Genomic DNA, 25311 nt, shown 5'->3' with positions numbered 1-25311 from the left:
AGAGACGTGAGACACTATGGATCGGTTTCGTGATTGTTGTTGTAATTTATCAAACTGATCTAGAAAACATAGCCTTCACGAGACGATAAGAGATAGAGATGTGTCGCGGGTGAGTGATTGGGTTAAGTGGTGCCCTACTCAAATCTAAAGCTCATCAAAATCAGATAAAGGGGTTCACACTCAAAAAACCAAACATAGTGTTCTAGATCAGTTTGGCGGAGTGCGCCCGGGCGCAAGTGGTGGAGATCAGTTATGCTACCTCATCACATGGATTTTTGACAGCTCAGAATATTTGAAGTTCTCATTTTGTTTAGGTAGCACCCCGCACGGTGTTCTTCACCTAGGAGCCTCCAATCCCGAGCTTCCTTAAGGTCAATTTTGATAGGTTTGTTTCGGACGGAGGCACGAGGGGAGATACGAGTTTTGTCATCAGAGATCTGAACTTCAGGGTGGTAGCAGCTGACGGTTGTTAGTTATTCGATATTTCGGTCTCTGGTATAGAGCTGAGGGCTGCCTAGGCGGGCCTTCGTCATGCGCGACGAATGTTACAGGCTAGCTCAATCATACTGGAGGGTAACTTGGCCACAGTGATCCGTTGGATCCAGAGAGTCTGAGGGGTGGTGGCATGGATCACCTCTTGCGTCGAGACATCTGGATGATGGTGAGAGATGAAGTGACTTTCCAGGCCAAGCATACATTTAGAGAGGTTAATGGGGTTGCAGATTGGATGGTTGCGCCAGCCATTTCGAGAGAACCATATAGGCCGGAGAGGGAGAGTTGCATCGGGCACTCTGTGATTTTTTGTTTCTGATTTTATTGGATATATTTGTACTCATAATATATGACATATCTATTTTAACCCGAAAAAAAAAAAAAACCAAACACCCACCAACGCTCGTCTGTTCTCTCCTCCCACTCCCACCCATGTTTCTCGTTTTCTTCCCTTGAACTTGAGACAGTTGCATAGCCAAAATATAACGGTAAGCTCTCTGGGCCTTTCCTTTCCCGATCTTCCTTAATGCCCTAATTTTTTTTGCTAGGACCTCTTCCTTTCCTTTCCCGATCTTTCTTAATGCCCTCTCTCTAGCAATTTGCGGATAGGTAGTTGATATCTGGGCATCGTACGGGTGGAGGCTCTGCTTGCACATAGGGGAGCAGCGGTTACTACAATTAACCAAAAACCTATGTAAAAGAAATCTTGGAGGGATACTTTAGGAATAGAGATAGCTTCTGCTTTTTTCTATACTACAGTCAAATAGACTTACAATCATAGTTCCGTGACCGTAGCAAAACTTCATAAAACTAATATTAGCTTATAATCTACGCCACATATAAAATATTTTTTACTATTTAAATTTATAGAGAGAATATATATATATATATATATATATATATATATATATTATATAGGTAAATAAAATAAAATATTTTTTTAAAAAAAAAGTATGGAATCCGCCTCTGACTTGTCGGATGGTGGTGGCGGCGTAGGTCACGTCGTCCGCCGCGTTTGACCCTAAAAACCAATCTAAAGAATCTCCACTTACAAACCACCGGTTCCTACGCGCAAATGGCGCAATCGCACTCCCCCCATCCTTCCGACCGACCACGTCGCACGTAGAAACTCCAATGCGCTCAAAAACACTCTTCCCACATCCCCCAGTTTGATTAGACTTACCCAGGTAATTAACAAAGCCCGATAAAGCGACGCCCATTTTACTTGAATGCACGCTACTTTTGTCCTATGCTCCTAAAAGTTAACATAAATCGACAAAATTCCAAAGAGACCCGTTAGTCCCACCGACCTAGAGAGTAAAGACCCCAGGAGGGCAAGGGAGACGGAAAGAGAGAAGCAAAGGAAGGAAGCCCCCTCCCGGTTCTCTTTTCTCCCCGTCGTGCCTCTCTCGTTATTTCCTAGGTTTCTTTCTTCCCCTCTCAGAGATCTTGGTCGTGAGAGAGAAGGGGATGGCGTCGTGGCTGAGCTCTGGAGACGCGAAGGCGTTCAAGTGCCTTCTCGCCCTCGCCCTTGTGTACGGTGCCATGTCCTACCTCGCCTACACCGTCCTTCACACACGCCACGTCCGCCCTCTCGGATCCGACGCGCCGCCCGACCGTTTCTCCGAAGCTAGAGCCATAGAACACATCCGCCACCTCACCGTCGACATCGACGGCCGCCAGGTGATTCTCGCGTGCCGTTGTTTTTCGATCATTGGTGCGGGGATTTGGGGTTACGATGTGTTTTCGATCTCAGGAAGGACGGCCGGGACTGGAAGAGGCGGCGAAGTATATAAGAGGGCAGCTGGAGGCGTTGGCGGATCGGGCGGGGCCGAATTATCGGTAAGCAGGACTGGATTTGGTGTGGTTAGAGTTGGATTGGATTGTCTTGATATGAAAGTTTGCCAATTTTCGTGTTTTTGATCCTGTTTTGACTGTTTTGATGATCTGGTTAGTGCTTGGTAAATAAACCTTTTGCTACATTGATTGCTATTTTAGTTTAAGCAATCAAAAAAGGCCCAACCTTGAATCAACATCCATTTCCTTTTTTAATGATAATGATTTGTCACGCCCGACCCACCAGCACGAGCCAGAAATATGGCGAACAGCCACACCTCCATAGGGTTTGACCCCACTCCACAGGATGTGCCAGGCCTGCCTTCTGATTTCCATTAATGTATTTTACACAACAAAGGATTAGGCAGTGGCAATATTAGAGCATCTACACCTTCAACATAATAATTCAAAAATAAAATAGCATCCATTTAAAATGGTTCAATAATACTATTACAAAAATCTTGAAGATTCGTACATCATGTCTTTCTCAGAACATTTATTTAAATGAAAAATAGAAAATGGCTCAACCCTAATCCAATGTTGCTCAGCCCACAAACCCCGTCCGATTTATTCCTCAGCATCTGAAGAAAATATGAAGCGAAAAGTAAGCTATGGCTTGGTAAGTAAGCTTTACCTCTTGGATCATGCATATAATGTACAAGAAATGCTAATTTACATACAATATGATTAACAATTAAAATTGAAAGCAATCTTACTAAATTCAGGTTGAACTTTCAGAAAAAAACATGCTTATTAACATAATAACTTAATTTTCAAAATATTTAATGCATCTGAGCAAGAAAATCTCCTTTTATGAATTTTCAGTTAAAGGTATTTGAAAATCTGTCATCTCTTAGTCTTTGTAACTATGCCTACAATCAGCCTTGTGATAAGATCCAAAAGAGACTAACTCCTGAATATAAAACATGTGATCAGCATGCGCTAGTGATTAGCTACTGGCTAGGCCCAAAAAAAAAATAGCTTGAGTCACACAAAACATGCCAACGATCAATTTTAACTGGCTAGATCTGAAAGAAATTAGTTTCTGAACATATATAACCAACAATCAGTCCCATTGGCTAGGCTCGAATTGTAGTCAGATTAAAGAGTAAACGTAATATCCATTCCAAACTAATTTTTTAATCATATAAAAGTCCATGAATTTTACAAATATGATTTGACAACTTATTTCATATAATTTAATCATATCCAATCAAATCAAGACGTATTTTGATCCATCATAATTCAGTTTCATGCCCAACCAAAGTCTTTCATGCTTGATCCATAATTTTAAAATTTGTTTTTATGCAAACATAAGATTTATTTTAGATATAAATATAAATATGTATAAATAATTTTTCATATTTTCAATTTCAAATATTTAGGCTAATTTTCAAAATGTGGGTATAAAACTAAGCAATATAAATTTTAAATTAGACCATATGGCATGCATGATAAAATTACTAGGGGTAGAGGTACTTACCGATCTAAGTTAGCAAAACTTGAAAACTACTCTCAATACACACACACACACACGACCAAAAAGGAATATATCAAAAACGTTAGGCTTTCCTTCACAATTGTAAATCCATCTCTATAATTCAAAAATCCCACTAGGGTTGTGAGACCTTCTTAGGGCTTAACAACTTAAGATCCCTTGCCGTAAGAGGGTTGGTAGCTCTAGATCTTCCCAATTACAACTTTAGAACTGGAATTTAGGCACCCCAGCCTAGCCTAGCATCCAGAGACTCATCTATCCATAGGGCCAAAACTTAAACTAGGGATTATAATTTAATATAAATATGAGAAAATTCATTAGTGGTTACCTTGGATGTGTGGCTTGGCCCCTAAGCTGGATGCTCTACTGAAATCGAAGACCTCGATCAGAGAACAGACACTATGAACCTTCAATCAAGAGCGAGAAGATAGAAATAGAAGAGAGAGAAGCAGAATGAGGTGCCTATATCCCACTGGATTAGAGAGAAATTTTTATGAGGAAGAGAAAATTTTTTCTATTTGAGGGGAGAGAGAGGAAGAGAGAGAAAGTGAGCAAGCGAGTGAGATTGAGAGAGAGTGGGGAGTCTAGGTGCTCTGAGAGGTTAGTGAGAGATGGAGGAGAATCGGGGAGAGAGACAGAGTGAAGAGTCAAGAGAGAGGAAGAGAAGGAGAGAGGAGTGACCTCTGTGCTGTCCTCTATGGGGAAACAATGGATGAAGGGGGTGAGGGTTTTGGCCCTTCGCAGAGTAGGGAGAGGGAGAGAGAGTTCTCACCAGGGTCCTTGGTCTAATGGGATGGTAGCCAGTCTCCGTGAGGTGGTGGAGGTGATGAGTACGGCCACAAGGAGAAAAACAGAGTAGAGAGAAGAGAACAGGAGATTAGGCATAAAAACAGGGGAAGGCAAAGGACTTTGGGGTGCCAGTTGGACAGCGGTGCTCGGTGATGAAGGCTTAGCAGCCATGGAAAAGAAGGAAGGGAGGGGTTGATGTGGTAGGGGTCCAATGGCAATGGCAAAGGTTTGGCGACAAGCAGCGGTGGCGGCAGTTGGAAGATAAGAAGTGAAAAGGAGAGAACGGGGTTGAACAGGGGATTCATTGGATGGGCTCGATGTTGGGTCGAGCCTCAGCTCACTCATCGGCTGCTAAGCTCCAACGTTGACTTAGAGGGATGAAGAAAGAGCAAGGTCTAGCCAAAGGAGATTGGTGGTTTCCAGCTTTAAGGTTGGGGATGAGCTTGGTGACAGGAGAAAGTGGTATAATCTAGTGATAAGGAGAGCAGGGGACCACTCACCACATTCATAGTCGCGAGCGCTATTGCGGCGACACTCGGGGAGAGAGAGAGAAAGATAGGATCAGGGTTGGGAGGGGTGATGGTGGCAAAGTAGGGGAAGAGAATAATAAAAAGAGGCTCAGATGTCGTTTTTTGCATGTTTCCACTGTTTCTATGATCACTTGCAATCCTGGTGATAGGTTTGAGCTGCCCAACACCTGGGTGGCAGTTCTGCATCAGCAGCCTTAGCCATTCTGCACCAACCTCAATCCTGGCAGAGGATCAAGATCACAATCCTTTCATTCCTTTGTGTTCAACTCAAAATCATCGACACCAAGTTGGTCTAGTTGGATTGGCTCGCACATGATCATTTTCTCTTTGGCTCTCCGCTGATTGTTTGAGGCTGTAAGATTTTGTGCACACAAGTATAGATGATAGTGAATTTATAAATTATTCAATTAACAAGAGAAAGTTGAACAGTTGGAATGAAGTCAAAGATAGACTAATGATGGCTATTGTAGATGTCGGCACTGCTTATACAAAATCTAGACTTCTAACTTCTAGTTCTACTATTTTATACATGTTACACCATAACTTACAAATTATAATAATGGCTGGTTTACAATTAATGACATCAAGACTAACCCCAATTCAGTAGCTGATGAAGAATTGATGTTCAGATATAACGCTGTGCTACCTATAACAATTCTAAACCCTCATAAGTAGTAAGTTCGAAAGATTGACTGATTTCAGCAACATTGTTTGTGAAATCTATATAACACAAGTGCCTGTGACCTGTGGACATAATGCTACTCTTAATGGCTTCAACCCCTTGCTTGACTTCTAATAATCTGTTGATAAACTATTGATTGTCATGGATTTATGCTACATTTATTTGCCATGAGATACAAATGCTGTAGCCTTTCTATCTCAGTCCTGATTTGATTGCTGGCATCAAGCCAATGGTTGGACCACTGTCCGTTGTCTTGGTAGTCATTAAAGAAAATAAAAGTACATTTAAATTCTAGTCTATCATTTTTACTGAAAAAGATATTTTAGAAGCATTATGATTTTATTCAATTGCACCTCATTAATCTATTTTTAGGAGAATAAACCAGCAGTATAGAAACCAATAAATTCCATACGAACTCCATAACAAGGATTGAAATACCATCTATTTTGCCCCGCTTGTGCGTCTGTCTCTGCCACCCATGCGCTGACATTGTGCATACTATTTTGTGCCAATCTGTGCCAATTCACATGCCCAACCATGTGCCAAGGATTATGGTAAAGAAAAGGCACAAAATGGCACGAACCCTTATGGGCTGGCATCGTCAGGCACGCACAACACAAAGGTTGCACAGCCTTGTAGATTCTTGTACCTTGTTGGTGCAGTATATATCATATGGAATGGATCAACTTCATATAGTATCTTGATTCATGATCCATATGGTAGCTGATGCATTAAAACATGCAAGAACAGCAGCTTGTTCTTTGCTTGGAAACCTTTGAATCTAAGAGTTAGAAGTTCAGAAATTTGTCATAGGGAAAAACTTGATGTATTGCAGCCTTGTTGCTGCTTTGGAGATAAACATTTTGTACAGTCAAGATAAAATAGTCATAAGAAGCAGGCTACTAATTTAAGCAGCGGCTTCACTCTTAAAAAATGGTGAAGAATTCCCGCTAATGCCTCTTAAGGTGTTAATTAGGTGATTGACATAGCTTAATCCATCCGAAATTTGAGTTTAGGACTAGACTAGCATAATAAAAAGGTCCAATCAAGGAGAGACGCAACACAATTTGCTCTTGAATTTGTGCAGGTACATAAATTGACTTTTGTAGTCATTTGCTTATTCAGGGATTAAGTTTGACTGGTGACCTCTTTGTTTGAGTGCATTTTGTAGCTTTGATTGTCGAACCTGCCTTTACCACATGTACATTTTATTAAACTTTTAGTAATAGTATTTTAGCACATCTCTTTATCACATCATGTGCCGATTGCACATCATTGAATCATGTCTTGCCACATCTGGATTCCCTAGCTATAGGAAAAGACAACTTGAAGTGATTGTAGTGATAGCAAGAGATCTCCTTTTAACCAATTATGCAGATTTAGACTAGAGATAGTGGACATTTAGTTAAAAAGTTGAAAACTTTTATAATTATCGCAAAAGAGTAGAATGTGTTTGGTGTGGCTTCAAAAAGGAGGTCCTTTTACCAGTTTCAAATGGAAAAAAAAAGTTTTTCTTTACAAAAAATAAACAACTAACCATGTCATATTAGAAGTGTTGCAGATTAAGAAAAGTGAGAAAAGTGGCTTCTTGGGGAATTTCTAAAGCTAGTTCCATTTAATGCTTATTTGAAGTTGCTACCCTTTCTTGTGAATATGACAAAGTCACCCCATATAAGGGAAAACTTCCCTCCTCTTATCGTTTCCACTATTTCATTGTTCGCTATACCTTCTACCTGAACTTAACCTGATTTAATTCCAACCCAAACCTAATATTTATTGGTGGGATGTTAGTTCTAAACTTAACTACAAGCCTCAACCAACTTTCACATCTGGTCTAGAAAAATGCAACAGAACTGCACAAAAACAACAATAACAAAAAATCTATTTAAAAGGTTCACAAAGTTATTGATTAGAACTATATATTTTGGGGATTGATTAGAACCATATAATTTGGTAGTGACTGAATCTGACCCTAGCTGGATAGGAACTCACCCTGATGAAAACTTACTGAGTTAAGTTTTTAGTCAAATACTAAAAGCAAATTCATTTTAGGGCAGGTTGGATAGAGACATAGTCTGATCCACTTGCATCGGTACATCCACCCACTGCACTCATACATAAACCAAACATCTGAAGAAGAGCTTCTTTCATAATAATTTCTTTCCAAGTGCTTGGAAGAAGCTTTTAGAGATCTGGAGAAAAAGCCAAAGATGCCTTACGACCTTCCAAAAAGTAGTGAAACCATGCATGGTTTTCTTGACCACTTAAGTTTCAAAGATCTTAATACTTTTTAGTTTGTTCGTATTTTTCTATTTGAGTTTTTAATGCATTAGCAAATTATATCTTTTGTTGCAGAGTAGAGATCGAGGAAACACTTGTTAGCGGTTCTTTCAACATGATATTTTTGCGGCATAGCATATCATGTGCCTATAGGAGTCATAAGAATGTTCTTATGAGGTATGTTGTATGCAAATAGCTTAAAGTAAGAAACATGACACAATTCATGATTAATTGTTCTTTATAAATACTTTAGGCATCCAAGACATATTGAGGATGAATCTGTTATTGTACTTTCATGAGGGCTTTGTGCTATTACCAACTACTTGCATATGTTGTATGTTAGGAGATTTTTGTAATGTTAAGGATCATTAGATGGAACAACATTCATGAGAATTGAATCGTATGTTGTCAGAAATAAAATATGAACATTATGATGTCTTACTTTTGAACTATATGGTTGATCATCCACTGTTTTAATGCATATATACAAATATGATAAACTTTCATTTAATGAAACTCATTGTATATGTTTCATGATATAATTTATTGCATTTTTATCCATTTAATTTGACTAATTTACTTAACTACTCTTTTTGTTTAAAAAGAAAATTGATTGTCATCATCACATTGTTTCTATCTCTTGTTACTAAAGTTAGGCAGACATCATGAGACCATCAGTGTTGAACGACGTTGTCTCTTAAACTGTGTATGAATGCCTTTATTGGTCAGTCTACCCAAAATCGAGAACCTTATCGTTCACATCTGCCAATAACCATGTTGTATTTGATAAGTTAATTTGGGTTTTGGTTGGTTTTTTGTTGTCTTCCCATATCTATCCTTCTGTTGAAGAATGCATCTTTCGGCTATCTATGAATAGTTTCAGTGTCATTTTCTAATAATACTCAAGAAACTGGAATACCATAGTTTTTGCCTCTTGTCTAATGGTTTCTTTTGCCCACGTACAACTTCAAGTTGTTTCTTAGACTTCGATTAAAGCTTATTTAGGTGCCATCAACTTTTTCTCCTAACTGAACATTGAGGGCTTTTAAATGACATGCGTGCTTAAGTAATATCTAAAGGGAGAACATATGACAAAAGCTGAAACAATGCAATGATTTTACAAGTACAGAAACATAATCTGCATATCTTGACAATAAAAAAAATCAGGTGACTAGCAAAATGTTAATGTTATAACAAAATAAAATCACATTGTGATCTTTGTAATCACGGTATGTGGCATTCGGCTTAAGTTCTAGTAGAGAATTTCTTCAACCATAGTAAACAACAAGATCTAACTTCGTTTCTTCTTTCTTGGATCTAAAGTAGAAAACTGTTATTGCGGTTGGTCAACTAAAGGGACGATACAAGATCATATACAATCATATAAATTTGAACACTACGAACACGCCCAAACTGTAATAGAGATTATAGACTGAGATAAAAAGAAAAGCAAGTATGGAAGATCGAAAGAAGAAGGAAAAGTATAGTAGATTATAACCTTGGAAGAGGAACTATGAGGATGTGCCTCTACCAATTGCTGGGCCACTTATCTTACAAAAAATTAGGAATTTTGGAGAAGCATTATGAGTTCTGTTGTAGCCAAGGAAGGAAGCTCGATGGGATGATAGGAAGAAAACTGCATAATGAGATGTTTTATAAAATATTTTAGGGGTGATTATTTTCTTTTCCCTTTTTATTTTGAAGTAATGTGCAAGCATATAGCTCGAGTCTGGTCATAAGGTACTTGATTGTTAATTTACTCAAAATTAGAAAAATTGTTACCAAATAGAACTACAAAAAATCTGATGGATTGAACGACATACAACTAAACCTTGAAGGGGTAAAGATAAAGTTGAAATAAATGAAGACCAACTTTAAGACCAACAAAAAAGTCGTGCCCAATCATCATTGGCTCTCTTGGTATTCTAAAAGCCAATCTTTCATTTTGAAACACAATGGGGACACACACTACCAAGGGACCTAATTGGAATACTTGATTACCTAACTTGCTCAATATTGGAGTACAAAACTAGGGTTTCCTGACATAGGTTTCCATAATTTGATCTCCAAAAAAGTGCTCGATAGTCTCAGTTTTGATCATTTGATAGATAAGCACACCATGCTCTAATATTTGGGGAAAGAAAGGAAATGAAAGTTAAGGCACTTCTAACGTTACACAAATCATGTATGATTGTATATTTTTTTACATCCCAATTCATCTTCATTAGATTAATTAACTTGATGTTTTGTTGTGAGAAAAGTTATCAATTAGTGGAATCTCCCCCCTCTCAATTTTTATATAAGAGTTATTTAATAGAAATTGTAGGCCAGGTGCTAGGTAGTTTACATGCTTGAGGCTAACTAACAAATCTTTCACTGTGCATATTTGGGTATAGTCCACCTTTGGTTGGCGCTAAAATTGGAAACGGGCCATGCTAGGCCATGCCACCCCTTTGCCCGAACTTGGCCCGATTTCTTTTTTTTTTTTGGGGGGGGGGGGGGGGTGGGATGCGGGCTCTTGGGCTTGGCCTGAGCACAAAAAATTTGCTTAGAGTCTGACCTTAGCCTGGCCTAAATCCTAAAATGCTCTAACTCAATGATGAGTTGCTCCTTGAGTGATTGCTTAAGGGAGCTGATTATGGAGAAGAGATGGGTTATCTGCAGCAGTCGTAGATATGGAGGTGCCAAGATCAATGATTGAAGGAGGAGATGGAGAGGAAGCGCCCCTCCTCAACATTAGTGGTGACCAAAGGGAGGAGGAGGTGTTGAGATGGGAAGGAGAGTTGTACGAGTGATACCGGTAACTAGGGGGAGGTGTTGGATCGATAGAGAGGGGATGGGTTATTGATGAGGAACTCCACATCACCAATGACAGGGGAGGAGAGGCCTACATGTTAAGATCGAGGGAGGAGGGAATGGGAGGAGGGTCAGTGAGGTGGTGCTCCTTAACCTTGGCAAAGGTGAGGGGTTGAAGAATTTGATGGTGTTAGAGGTGGAACCCCTGAGTTGGAGTTGAGAGAGGAAGGAAAGGCTAGAGAGGAGAGGTGGAGGGGGGAAATGTTTGGGAGATGGGAGGTTAAAGGGATCGGATTAGGGTTTCTAAATTTTAAAAGAGTGAATTTAACCGATCTGTTAGGATGAATGGTTAGGATTGAATTAAAAAAACAATCACCATATGAATCTTGTATAAATATATAATAGAATTGTAAACAAAATATAATTTGTTCTCCAGATGGGGCTCGTGCTAGGCCAAGGCGAGGCCCGGACTTGGCTTGAAACTTAAATGGGCCCTAGGTTTTAGGCCTAAGCTCGATTTACACATCCATATGCTAGGCCCAAAGCCCAGCCCGAAGCTAGCCTGCTTGACTGTTTGTGGATTAGTCATGCCCATTTCTAACCCTAATTGGCACCAAATTAATTTAATGATAACTTATGAGTAGGAAATGCGGCATATCATGAAATCTAAAATATAGTATTGCTACCCACCTTAATGATTATTGCTTAGGCTCTCGAAGACTATGAAGCAAGTTGAAGGGTACTTTGGATGAGGATGGAACAAGGTTAAGTTTGATTTAGGGAACTGTATTTATTTTTGTGGAAAAAAGTTTTGGGCAAGCCACATTGGAAAATAATTAGCAACTGGGTCAACTTTATTTAGAGACAATCGTAAGGGAAATCGTGATTGAGGGGAAATTATTAATTCTCTAAGATAAGTTAGGGAAAAGGTGATTGATTATGAGCTATGTTTAAGAACAGGAGCTAGTTCAATGTACTTAATGTAACATTTTGAGAAATATAGTAAGGGTGTCGCAACTAGTGTTTGAACTATGGACGGCAATTGGGTTGGGTTAGATACGAATCGGGTTGGATGGGGTCAAATCAAATATTTGTTAACATAAATCCAACCCATTTATTAAATGAATCAAGAATCCAAACCCAAATTAAACCTTTTTATTAAATATGTAACCTGATTGGACCTGCATAACCTGTTTTCACTAATGGGTCTGATCATGTTATAAACGGGTTAAGTAGATTTGGTCACAATGCAATCCAACTATCAAATGGGTCAAAATGGGTTAAACAGTCTGGACACTAAACCTGAATGTGACATTTAGTAAAAGTGTTAGATTCACGGACCTGTTAGATCCATGGACCTGTTTATGACTCGGACCCCTATTTCGAGCCTTGGACCTCTCTCAAGTAGAGAGGGATGCTAACTAGCTGAACTAAGGCTGGATTGTGTACTTCATGTGTATATTTGTGTGTAATCTATGAATTCCCGATATAGTGACTTTGTATGACTTTCTCTTTTATGATTGTGTGAAAAGGAAAAAAATCTCTGGGAAAAAGTTAAGGTATAGAGGAGAGTGAATGGAAGATATAACTCTGCAATAGGGAGTGAGTACGTTAGGTTTTATGATGGATGATTCCTAAAGGCAGGGATTGATGGAGTTAAAACTATAATTTAGGCCATAGTTATCTCTAACAAATAACAAGATAATTAGAATTAATTTGCTGAATCTGCACTAACTACTAACCAAACTAGCTAGGATCCAAATAACCATAAAATTTTCATGATTGAACTAATGAAATTGAATGTGAAGCAAAACATAATATTTAGCATCTAGGCTTTTAGTTTTCTTGTGGTAGTGAAAGAAAATTAATAGCCGAAGATAGCTTTAAATTAATCCCAAAGCAATTTCATTGGTGATTATATAGACTTAAATGAACTAAATCTAACCTAGATGTACAAATACTTTGTGTTTTTAATCCCTTTGGCAGTTAGTAATTTGTGATTGTTTCTTATAGTCTTCTAATCAAGGTTCGTTGTCTCGATACTAGACTCCGTTCCGGTATTATCCTATTATAGTATCGATACGTGGTGCGGTACGAGACGGCGAGACATACTAAGTACTGATATGGTACAAGACTGCATACTGATTCAGTATCGGACCAGTATCGGTACTGACTGGTATGGCAAACCTTGCTCCTAATAATGGTTTCTAATAAAATCCAATTGAATTACAGGGTTTCATCAAATTTTTCAAATGACCTTGATCCATCTGTTTTAGTGAATGGACATTTTGATAGTCCACTTGGGTCTCCTGGTGCAGGCGATTGTGGTTCTTGTGTTGGTGAGTGCAGTTACAATGATACGAGCACATGATTATATACCTTAAGCAACATTTTGTACTTTCTCTCCTAACACTTGTCTTTCAAACTTCCCCAGCATCAATGCTTGAAGTAGCACGACTTATTATTGATTCTAACTGGATTCCACCCCGACCCATAATCTTTCTTTTCAATGGTGCGGAAGAACTCTTTCTTTTGGTAAGGTTTTTCAAATTTAGTTTGTGCATGAATTCTTTGCTCTCTCTGCATGTGTAGTTTCAATGACCATGCTATATTTGTTACATAGTTGATACTGAGTGATTAGTCATTCTTAAATTTTCTTGTGCTTTGTCTAAAATCTTTTTCTATTGGTGGTGCATCCTAACTAGTACGCTTGGAGCTCTTCAAGATAGGAGCTTGTCCAGGCAATCTACCTTTTTACAGATCTTCAGTTGCACTATAAGTGCAACTGCATTATAAGTGTGACGATTGTCTGCCAAACTGGACCGAACAGCCCGATCGGGCCCAGACTGAGCCGACCTGGTGGGGGATTTGGTCGGTTAGCCTATTGTGTTCGGAATCTATGGAGAATCGGGTTGGTTAGCCTAGTATATTCGGGATCGGTCCTGAACCGGCCAGAACCAATCCTGAACTCGCCGGAATCGGTCAGAACCGGACGGTTCTGTGCGAAATCGGTGTGAACCGGATAGTTCACACCAAGTCGGGCTGGTTCGAAACCGGCCCTCTTGCTTTTTCATAATGAAGCATTGGGAAAGTTTGAGGTTTCTCAGGCCTTCCCGACGTTCATTTCGGGGTTAGTGGAATCGTTCCGAACCGGGCAGTTCCGGCCGTTCTGAGCTGTATTGGCGGCTTATCGTCGCCCTCTCCTTTTCGGTACAGGCTCAGCACGACATGGTGCGGGCCTGCACTGACTCTTGCAGCTGGAGAACAGATACGGTGCTCGGTACTGGTTCCACTTCCCTAGTTCATTTTGTTTAGAACTTCTCCCCCTTCCCCCCACTGCGAAAATCACACCGTTTCAGCATGATTGAAAGAAGATCCAAGTCTAAATAAGGTGTGCTTCATGTTTTTTATATTATTTTCTTTTTTTTTGAGCTTCAAAAAATAGCTCGAAATTTGCAAAATAAGAAGAAATCATGCCAACATTTTTGATTTTGACTTAATTTTATGATATGGTGTAGAACTATGGATGATCTATACGATGACGTAAAAATTTTTAATTTTCAGATTTTATATAATTTTTAAAAACTAAAAATATATTTTTGGATTAAAAAATAAAAAAATATAAAAATAAAAAAAAATAAAAAATATAAAATCAGAAGCATATTTAGGGGCATGCAAGCTATTCTTCAGCTAAATTTGGTGTCCATTTTATAAAGTTTTGATGTGATCATGCGCATAATGGCCTAGGCCTAAATTTGAATTTTTTTTTGAGAAATATGTAGCCTTTTATGCATGCCCATGGGTCTAAAATATATGTAGCATTTATTATTGAATTCTACATGAATCTGAGCAGAAACTAATTTTTTATAATATTTATATTTAAAAATTATTTTTAAATTTAAAAATAATTAAAAATATATAATTAATACCGAAAATTATAAAAATTAAGCAGTATGTAATGCATATTTCAGAAGTATTTTTTGTGGTAAAAAATATATTTTCTGAATTTATGGTATTTAAATATATGTTTTAATTTAAAAATTATTAAAAATATATAAATAAATAAATAAAAAATATAAAAAATTAGTATTAGGTATTAAATAAATCAGATGTATTTTTTGAAATAAAATATATTTTTATCATAATAAAATTTTACTATTTTTAAATAATTGATAAATTGATATACTTGATAAACCTGCAGAAATGGAGCCATCAAAGAAAAAGAAACCAAAGCGTGACATTGATTGGGATTATGGGCAAGTGCTCTCGGATCGGCACCATTAAAAGTGCAACAAGTGTAACAAAGAGTTCGCAGGAGGAGGGATAACCAGGTTGAAGTAGCACTTAGCTGGTAGTTATTCCAACGTATCTATGCATTGAAAATGCTTATAAAAGGTTCGACAGCTGAGGAAGAAGCACTTCATTGATTTTATAGCAGTGAAGGAGAGGTTTTTCAAGAAGAAGGCGGAAGTGGACCGCCGAACGGCAGAGCCTTCCTATCACTCTAGAGAGTCAGAGGAGGCGTCTGCTCCAGATGACGAGGAAGCACAGATCCAGGCTTCTATTCAAACGAGCTTGGATGATCAGTGGCAACAGGATGAGATGACCAGGCATAGGGCTCGATTTGGGCTCTATACTACGAGTTAGGTTCTGATTTTACGAGTAGCAAGGCAAATCTAGAGTTCAGAAGGACCTCCTCAGGAAGGCCATCAGCAGAGGTGAGGCCGTGGCCGTATTGCATCTATGTTGGAGGCTTTTGGTAGCAAAAAGAATCCTCCAAGGAGATTCTACTAGGAGCCACCATCCAAACTTTAGATCCAAATGTGTTCCCCAGCAAGAATTCGAAACAGCAGAGGATTAACACAATACTAAAGAAAGATAAGAAGGATATGTGGCGATATATTGGATCCCGGTTCAACTTCAACCATATCTCAGCGAATATGGCAGACAATACGTACTATAGATCTGCCATATTATCCATACAAGCTGTCGGTCTCGATGTAGATCCTTCAAGACTGAAGGATATTTTCAGTGAGTTTTTTAACAATAATGAGGAGCTAGAGAAGTGGATTGCCTCATACAAAAGCAAGTGGTCCACATATGGACTGGCAGTGATGTGTGATGGTTGGACTGATCCTACTAGGTAGAGCATCAACTTCTTGACATATTGTGATATGAAATTTTTTTTTCATAAGTCGGTTGATGCTTCCGATTAGGTGCACGACGCCATGTATATCCACAGATTGATGAAAGAGGTGATTGATCATGCAGGAGAAGAGAATGTCGTGTAGGTCATTTCTGATAATGGGCTACGATATAAGGCTGGCGGAGAGATCTTTATAGAACGGCGGCCATCTATGTTTTGGACCCCATGTGCTGTACATTGTATCGACTTCATGTTGATGGATATTGTGAAGATTCATACGGTACAATAGATAATGGAGACAGTCCAAACCATCACCAGATATATTTATAACCATACATGAGTTCTATCACTGATGAGAAGATATGCAGGGAGAGAGATCTTTAGACCAGGAGTAACACGGTTTGCTACCAACTACAATGCACTTGATAACCTTCTTTTGAGGAAAGCAGCTCTATGTCAGATGTTTGTCAGTTCCGAGCGGCAGAAAAATAGATTTGCGAGGGCCGACACTGAAGGGAGCACTGTTGAGGACTTGGTGACGAGGTAGATATTTTGGTAGCGGGCCGAGATGATAGTGAAGGCTATCAAACCATTGTACGAAGTGCTACAGGTCATGGACAGTGAGAGGTATCCCCAATTGAGCTTTTTGTATTATATGATGGAGAGGGCAAAGATTCAGATTAAGAAGGCAATTTCGACATATGCCCAGGAGTACATCGACATCATTGAGTGGTGGTGGGTCTACCGGATGGGTAAGAACTTGCATCTAGTAGGTAAGAAAGAACATTGAAAATTAGACTACTTCTATGCTTGTACAATTTTACTAAGACAATAACGAATTCTATCTGCAGCATACTATCTAAACCCGAGGTTTTAGTACACCATACCTGTAATCGATATGGATGATGAACTTCTGGCTGCTTTGCGTAATGCGATTTACAAGATGGAGCCTGATCTAGAAGTCGTGGCCCTCTGCATAATGTGATTTACATTGTATCGACTTAATTGGCCACAAGCTTTGCGTTGATTCATATCATAGTCAACCAGGAGAATTGTTTTTCTAATTCTATCTAGAGCCACAACTAGGTAGTATGAAAATATTCAATGGTTTGGATCATTCAAACGGTCAAGCCGGGTGCTGGTCTTATCATTCTGATCATGAGAGAAGAACTTTAGCTGCTGCAGCTATCCCATTTTTTTGATGGAACAATACCTCTTGTGGAACTTAGAGCTGCTTGCGAGGGCCTTTAATGGCTGTTAGGGTCCTGCATGCTTCTAATGTTTGGATAGTGGGTGATTCTCAAATTGTCATCACTTGGTTAAATGGTTCTGGGGACTGATCATCCTTGCCTATGAAATATTAACCGGTTCAAAGTGACTCTCATCAACTTCCAAGCCTCACAGATATTTCAAGAGGGTGAGTTGGAAGAGGATTTTCTAGCTAGTAAGGCAGGGGCTATGGAGCAGCCAAGTATTTGGAGCCTCTTCCTTCTGCAAGTTTGTCATCCTGCCAATGTTTCTGCTTTAACCTTTCTATGGCTTTAACTGGGGGACTATGGAGCAGCCAGGGATTTGGATGGAAGGACCTCTTCCCTCTGCAAGTTTGTTATCTTGCTCAAGCTGATGCTACTTTTGTAACCTAAGGCTTTACTGGTTTGATCCCTCTCTTGAATTTTAAGACGATGCTGGCTAGAACTTGTTGCTATTCCTCGTGACAACACCCTTTCCTTTCTTGAAAGTGATTGTGGTCAGCTGTGAATATATTTTAGGTACCAATTGGGAACTGATTAGTTGTGCATATTAAGAACCAATTACTAGAGTTTATCTTGTAAATGTTTATTAGGAATGTCAATGTTAATTTAAACACCTGTCTTTAGATTTTTTTTCATGTATATCATCTTTATATTCTTACATTATCTACTGACTGTTTTATGCTTATTATTTTCTAGGGTTCTCATGGCTTTGTCAAGACGCATAAATGGAGCAATATAGTTGGTGCTTTTATAAATATTGAAGCATCTGGAACTGGTGGTCTTGGTAATGAACTCCTTAGTCTTAACTTGCATTATTTTTACATGTTGGCAACATATACTTGCATGCAACGAAACCTGTTTCAGTTAGAGTTTGATCAAATTAAACTACATGCATCTTGACTCTTTTCATAGCTGTCAAACAGCCCTTGTATCCTAGGCGATGGACGCTCGTATATCCTAGGTGATTGCCTGTGCGACAGCCCAAGCGCCTAAGCAGTGCCTAGGCAACTGGATTTTTTTCCATAAACGGGGCGAGCCCTTAGGTTTAGAACCCCCTAACCCGACATGCACATGTTTGGGTAGAGGATAACCCTCAATCCTCTAGCCTCTGGATTAGAGGCATGTGGCTGTACGCTGATTGAGTTGAGAAGAGAATTTCTCTAGAGAGAGAGAGAGAGAGAGATAGAGAGAGAGAGAGGGAGGGAAGGAGGCTGACTTACCATGAGGCCTCTCAGATCCTTGCCGATCGCCATTGGTTGGAGCTTGTTGTGGCCGAGAGTTATTGGGTGGTGGGACGACGGTCCAATCCTTAAAAGAATAACATTGGAGGGCGGGAGGGAAGAAAGAGAGGAGAAAAGAAGGGAGAATTGACCTCAATCAATCGTTGATCAGTAGATACATGATTTCGCTGCTCTTGATTTTTGAAGATACATGATTCTGCCTCATAATTTGTAACAAAATAGAAAATGGATGAGCCGAGGAAATGGCCTCATTAATTTGTTGAATATTTGCATCTTAGTTGCCAGAAATCCTTACTGGTCTGTGCTATCCATGACTGTAAACTTCTCTTTCCTTCTTCAAATGAGTGATCTGCAAAGTTGATTTGAGGTTTGATTTTGGGTTGATTTGGGGTAGTTTTTTCATGAATTGGTTTCGAGGGGTCTTGGTAGCAGTTCCTGTCTGTTTGGTATATACCTGCTGGTATGGGCTGGTATACCTAGTATTTTGAATATCGCGCCAATATTACCAATCTATAAAGCACAAATTAGTGACCACTTGCTGATTAGTGTTGAGATGGATTCTTGGAGTTGGACGTGAGAGTCTAATTAACAATGAATAGTTTCATACTGCTGAGTAGGATGATGTAGATGAATTACTATCCACTTTTTTTCTCCCCACTAAAAGAGAATATCTGACTTTAATATGTGAAAGTAAAAAAATGACTAATATTCTACTTTTTTTGCTCTTCGTTGCTACAGAGCATGATGATTCACCTGTCTATAATTCGTGTTTTTAGTCATATGATCAACATGTTACACGTGCTTTTCCAATTCCTACATCCTATTATAGAAGCTTCTATTTTTATTCCTTGACTAACAACTAATCCTTTTTTTCTATTCGGTTATCAGTAAGTTACAACCTCTACATGGTTTGGTTTGTTTGTTTTGAAGTTGAATACACTTATGTTTCATTGAACTCTCTACTTGCCTTTTCCAGTGTCTTTAATACTTGATATGAGCCTGAACATGCAGCTTGTTTGCCATGACAATTTTTTTTCAGTCAAGCCAGCATCATTATGAGTTCTATAAATTATAATAATCACTTTCTATGAAAATGGGTGGATATTTTATTTTGCAATCCTTGCCTCTTTAACTTACCTTTTGATCAACAGATTTGGTTTGTCAATCTGGACCTGGGTCTTGGCCTTCACATGTATATGCTCAATCTGCACAGTATCCAATGGCAAATAGTGCAGCACAGGTTCCTCTTTTTCTCATATCCTTGGTGTCTAACTGCTTTGATACTGTTTCATATGCTTTGGGTTTATTAAGAAATCTATGTATTCTGAAAATTAACAGATACGTTTTGCAGTATGCATCCACTAGTTTTATAACTACTGAGGATTAAGATCTAGCAATAGTCATATGTTTTTGGATGCAGGCACAATTTAATTATGTTGTAATACTGAAAAGAAATTTACAATTTGGTATCTAAGAAACAGTTATACTGACATGGCTATCATTGGAGCTTCCTTTCTCATTTTGTAGTAAAATTAAATTGTGGTGCTCTGTTTTGAACTTGTGCTGTTCAAATGAGATAAGTGGTTTCGATTCAAATAATTTGTGCTGTTCAGAATCTGAAACCATGTTTAAGATCTTTGGAAGGCATTTTATAGGCTTGAGTGCATAAGAATTAAGTTTTAGTGAGAAAAGAGATTGGATTCATTGTTTAAACAAGAAAATCTAATATTTGTCCTCGTTACTTGATCAGTTTTAAGGCTTATAAAGTTAGCTAGGAACTTGTTTCATTGTGTCCTATTATTTTTTATTTTCTTTTTGTTTGTGGCAGATCATTTAATATCTTTGCAATTGCATGGTGAATCCTCTATCTTCACAATGTGATCCTTTTAAGGTTTATTGGAGATGTTTAGGATAGTATTTAATGATGAGCTATTAAAATTTTTCTTGTCATCTTGGTGTTATGTTGTTTTCATTGCCATGCGTATGATTGTGGTGAAAAAATTTTGTAATCCATGGCATTAGGGTAAATGCTAATGACTCTGTTTTGTTAATGATGAAATGCTTGGACTTTAGTCTGATGTACACAATTTTTGGAGACCCAAACTAGTTGACGGGGTAAACCCGGTCGACCCATCATCCCTCATGCTTTGGGTGTTGGATCAGTCTAAAACATGTTTATCCAAAAACCCATCTTGACCATCCATGAGGGGTTCAATTGTCCAAATTGCTCAAATTAGATGGCAATGACTCAAACACGTCATTACCCACTCCACCGATCTTTTAATCTTACATTCTTAGATTCTTACCGTTGTCAGAATTTAGTGTGAGTGTGGGAATGGGTACCAGTGCAAGTGCGGTGAAGCAGATATTTTGGAAATACTTTTACTCAGGAAGCATTTAGGAATTGGGCGCAGGTTCAGGACTCAAGGAAGATTGGGAATCCAGTGCACTGCCCTAGGTAAAAGATTCCAACTATTAAGTTCTCATTCCTTATTAGATCCTATCATATCTAAATGTTGTTGATGTCAGGAAGACTCCAATCATTGACCCCCTCTCTTTTTCTTGCATGCTGGATCATGGAGTTGTCCATGCTTAAGAAAGAAGCAATGTCTGTGGAGGTGGCAATTCATTGGAGGTGGGACTGCCAAGGGTGAGAGGCTAATTTAAGGATAGTGGTGGAGGGTTTGTGTGGTCATATTTGGAGATCTCCAGATGGTGAATCCCCTTCACCTCTTCTTCTAATGATGGCCTGGAGTGGTGTGATTTGATAGATCAAGGTTTGGTTCTTGGATTTGTAGTTTTAAGGAGAGAACCTCTTCTTCTAGTTTGAAGAAATGAGAGATTGATGGTGTATAGGAGGGAGGGCAAGGAGGTTGGGAAGGTGACATGGAGAGAAGAGAGGAGGCTCGAGATTGAAGCGAGAACATCCCAACGTAATACTATACATGTTTTGAAAGTTGCTAAAAAGCTTGGGCATCGGGTTTAAGGGCAGTTGAATGGTGGATCTGTGATCCAACCATGAGAACTAAGTGGTCTTGGTCAACACTTTCAAAACACCAATCATATGTAATGGGAGAGAGTTTACACAGTTAAGATTCTTTTTTAAATACTTCTAGATTTCTACTTGTGAGATTGTGAAAAATTTGAAGTTCTCTGATAATGGATATCAAGTTTTAAAATACTGATTGATACAACTTATGCATGAACTAAGCCTGGCAGTACAAAGGGGCATTAGTTCAGGCAAATATCTCTTGGACTGCACCTGAATTGCTCAAATCCATCTCAGATTGTGCAGTTTAGGGCAGATTGATGTCGCTTGGAATAACCAAAACAACCCCTTTTTGCAATTGTTCTGCACTATTTAAGGTGGAAATTAGGTAAGGTATAAGGGAAGACTGCCTAGGAGATTTGCTTGCAGGAGTGATGCTCGGTTTTTGATTTATGGGGCTGAAAAAGGCACTCTAGGTGAATCTTCTCCCTTCATTTTCTTCCTTATTGATTCAAAAAATCTGAATGAGATTTTCTGTTAAAAAGTGTGTATTTTGTCAAATGAGGATTAAATGTTATTTAATTATTTGAAGGTGGAATTAGATAAGGATAACAGAAGACTGCCTAGGAGATTAGCTTGCAGGAGTGATTCTCGGTTTTTGATTTATGGGGCTGAAAAAGGCACTCTAGGTAAATCTCTTCCTTCTTGATTCAAAAAATCTGAATGAGATTTTCTGTTAAAAACTGTGTATTATGTCAAATGAGGAGTAAATGTTATTTAATCATCAGATTCATCTAATGCATGAAGTTATGAACCCAATATCAAAAGCATTGATTTTTGAGTTGTTGGGTTGGATTCCGAATCCTACTTCCAAAAATCATGTAGGTAGGAAAATAACCCAACAGAGTCTATACTAAGGGTGTATCGACCGTATATGGTTGTACCCATTGATACACTTTGTTGGCATCATCCTTGGTACAACATGTACCTTACCTACTCTCAGTCGGTATGGCCTTACAGCTTGATTATTTAGAACTTTGTAGGTACCTAATTTGATAAAAATGAGTGGAGTTATTATGCTTGTGTCCATATCATAAACTACTACCTGGGCCTTATTCTTCATGGGAATCCCAAAAAGGTTCTTTGGAGCATGATTATAGATTGTTATGCTTGATGCTATTTTCCTAAGAAAAGTTCAACCGTACCCATGGTGGTTATGTTAGCTAGATAAAAAGAATTTTTGGCTTTTTGTGCACCGTCTTAATATTGGACCATCTCTCTCTTCCTTCAATTTATAAATGGACAAAAAGAGGTTTCATCTCATGTGGGAGTGGGCTTGCACTCCCATTAGCATTAGTGAGATGTCATGGTAAAATTTTGACTTTGACTATGTACTTGTGATGGAGGACACTAGGGTTTAGGTCAAAAGTAGGAGTAGATGACAATCTTCAGGATGCCCTTATTTTATTTGTTGATATTTGATAACAAGGTCAATAAAGGTTTCAAGGGACTTAGTGCATAGATGTTTTAGGTTCTGACGAATAGAAGGAAGGGATCAAGGTCTAGGGTTGTTAAGGTTTCAACTAAATCTAAAAGCTTCTAGGGTTCTTATAGGATCAAAGGATGTCATTGGGCTTAAAAATTTCAAAGGTGCAATCAGATTTGCAAATGTAAAGGAAATTTATATGAGTTCAAATCAGACCTTGTGGCAGCAAAGAAAATCCAGTTCAGATCTAGGACTTTTCCTCTTGTTGTTCCAGCTTTAAGAACTTCAAAAATAGCTTAAAAATCACATAAATTATGTTAATCAACGAATACCAAGGTAGCTATTTTTACAATTTTTTATTAAATATCGACACTTAATCCATGCTTCTTACATTTATTCCTTGAAAGGGAACAATGATAGGCCAGGTGGGGTTTTCTGTCACTCGTGCCATGGCTACCGTGAATCCTTCTAAATTAAACAGTGATTAGAGGATATTGGCTCTTCAAATTCATCATTCTTCTTCAAGGTCCTCAAGCTAATTTTTGTGAGGTTTTCTTAGGCCTAGCGTGTAGTGCAAGTAAGGCACTGAATAGGGTGGTCACTGTGGTATCTTATTATTAATGGAGATGGGTGCGGCTTGCTTATATCTGGAGTTTGACTTTCTTGAAGCATTTCAAGAACGGCAGCTCAAATGGCTAGAGGTAAAATGTATGTGTTAGCCCCGCCCTTCTTCTTCTTGATAACCAGTACTTGTGACTCCCCCCTTCTCTCACTTCTCTAATACCTTGTAATATATCCGCCTTGACTCCCACTGCTTCTTTGCTTGCTTGCATGGGCAGACAGGTGACAAGTCCATTTATGGACCGGATATCCCCCCGAGGGGGCAGGGGGGTAACGTCCATCTAATCTGGAAGTAGGTGTTTGAGCTTTTTAGGCGGGGCGTATTTCCTTTGGCTATATAATCGTGTGGTTTCTGGAAATTTCTACAAATGCACGGCGAGCCCATGCAAAGGCTTTGGTTAAGATATGCCAAATTCATCTTATGAATTTGGCTCTCTTCTTTGCCTTGTGCACTTCACTCCTAAATAAAAATCCTTCTTTCTTATTGCATCTGGTGGATTGTGTTCATAAATGTTACTTTTATTGATAATAAATATGAAACTAAAGGTCTAGTTCAGGAAGCTCTTGTATCTTGGTTTAAATAGACTGCCTGATTATATCATGGTTGGAGCAGGTCAGAAACATCCAACTAAGGCTTGCAGCAAACTGGAACCCTTTTTCTCTTGCTTTGAAGTAAACTTTACGTAGAGGAGCTAATTTATTTATCTGTACATCATTAATCCTCCACTTATCATTTGATTCGATTGCTGGTGGAATTAATGTAGTATGTTGTTTTCCAGCATCTTCACTGTCCAAACAATTCTGTGTGCTGTGACATTTACTTACATGTTTTCATGATGATGTTGCTGTATGAAAGATGTGGTAGCGGCTGAAAAACCTATTTTTTTCATAATGTTGGCTGGTGTGGCATGATTGTCCCATCCTTAGGCTGATGGAGATACTGACTTTTGTAGTTTGTCATACCTAAATGGAAGAGTTCAATGGAGAGAGAGATTTTTCCTAGATGATGTTTTAACTGTTAAGGGAATTACTTGTGTCTATATGTTTTTGGCATGATATTTTTGTGTTGTTTCAATATATGCATCTTTCTTAAGTTCATACATTTCTGTCCTCTACAGCATTAATCTAGTGATTGAATCTCTGCTTATACAGGATGCATTTGGCATTATCCCTGGCGATACAGATTATAGAATGTTTGCTGAAGATTATGGCGATATTCCAGGACTGGATATTATCTTTGTCCTTGGTGGTTATTTCTATCACACCTCTTACGATACATTGGAAAGACTATTGTATGCATTAAAGATACTATTTAGATTATGCCATTTCATGAACAACTTAGAACTTGTAGTGCAGTATGGTTTTTTTAATTTTTAAAAATATTTGCACACCAGACCTGGAAGCATCCAAGCACGTGGTGAGAATTTGTTCAGCCTCATTGAGGCATTTGCAAGTTCTTCAATGGTGTTGAATGCCAATGAAAGAACTTTAAAAGTTGCAGAAAATGGAGCCAAGACTGATCGGGCTGTCTTTTTCGATTATTTGTCTTGGTTTATGGTGAGATTTTGTTTTTTAGATTGAGGCATTTTCACATATTGTTCTCCGATCAGCTGCATGATTGGTTACTACTGTAATTCATGCTACCACGTAAATATCATGGCAAGAGATGAAG

General features: G+C 38.6%; 1 protein-coding gene across 1 annotated transcript in view; it reads left to right on the top strand.

The window, feature by feature from the left end:
• Positions 1-1787: 1787 nt before the first annotated feature.
• Positions 1788-25311, top strand: part of LOC103695695 (endoplasmic reticulum metallopeptidase 1) — a 44530-nt gene continuing 21006 nt past the window's right edge. The window contains exons 1-9 of the mRNA XM_039118412.1: positions 1788-2175; positions 2249-2334; positions 8183-8284; positions 13136-13242; positions 13338-13438; positions 17999-18086; positions 19695-19783; positions 24792-24931; positions 25034-25196. Coding sequence (XP_038974340.1) covers positions 1963-2175; positions 2249-2334; positions 8183-8284; positions 13136-13242; positions 13338-13438; positions 17999-18086; positions 19695-19783; positions 24792-24931; positions 25034-25196 — 1089 coding nt within the window. The 5' untranslated portion in view covers positions 1788-1962. The remainder of the gene's footprint in view (positions 2176-2248; positions 2335-8182; positions 8285-13135; positions 13243-13337; positions 13439-17998; positions 18087-19694; positions 19784-24791; positions 24932-25033; positions 25197-25311) is intronic.

Source organism: Phoenix dactylifera, unplaced genomic scaffold (genome assembly GCF_009389715.1).
Source record: "Phoenix dactylifera cultivar Barhee BC4 unplaced genomic scaffold, palm_55x_up_171113_PBpolish2nd_filt_p 000345F, whole genome shotgun sequence".
NCBI lineage: Eukaryota > Viridiplantae > Streptophyta > Magnoliopsida > Arecales > Arecaceae > Phoenix > Phoenix dactylifera.
This window is presented reverse-complemented; position numbering and strand designations above follow the sequence as displayed.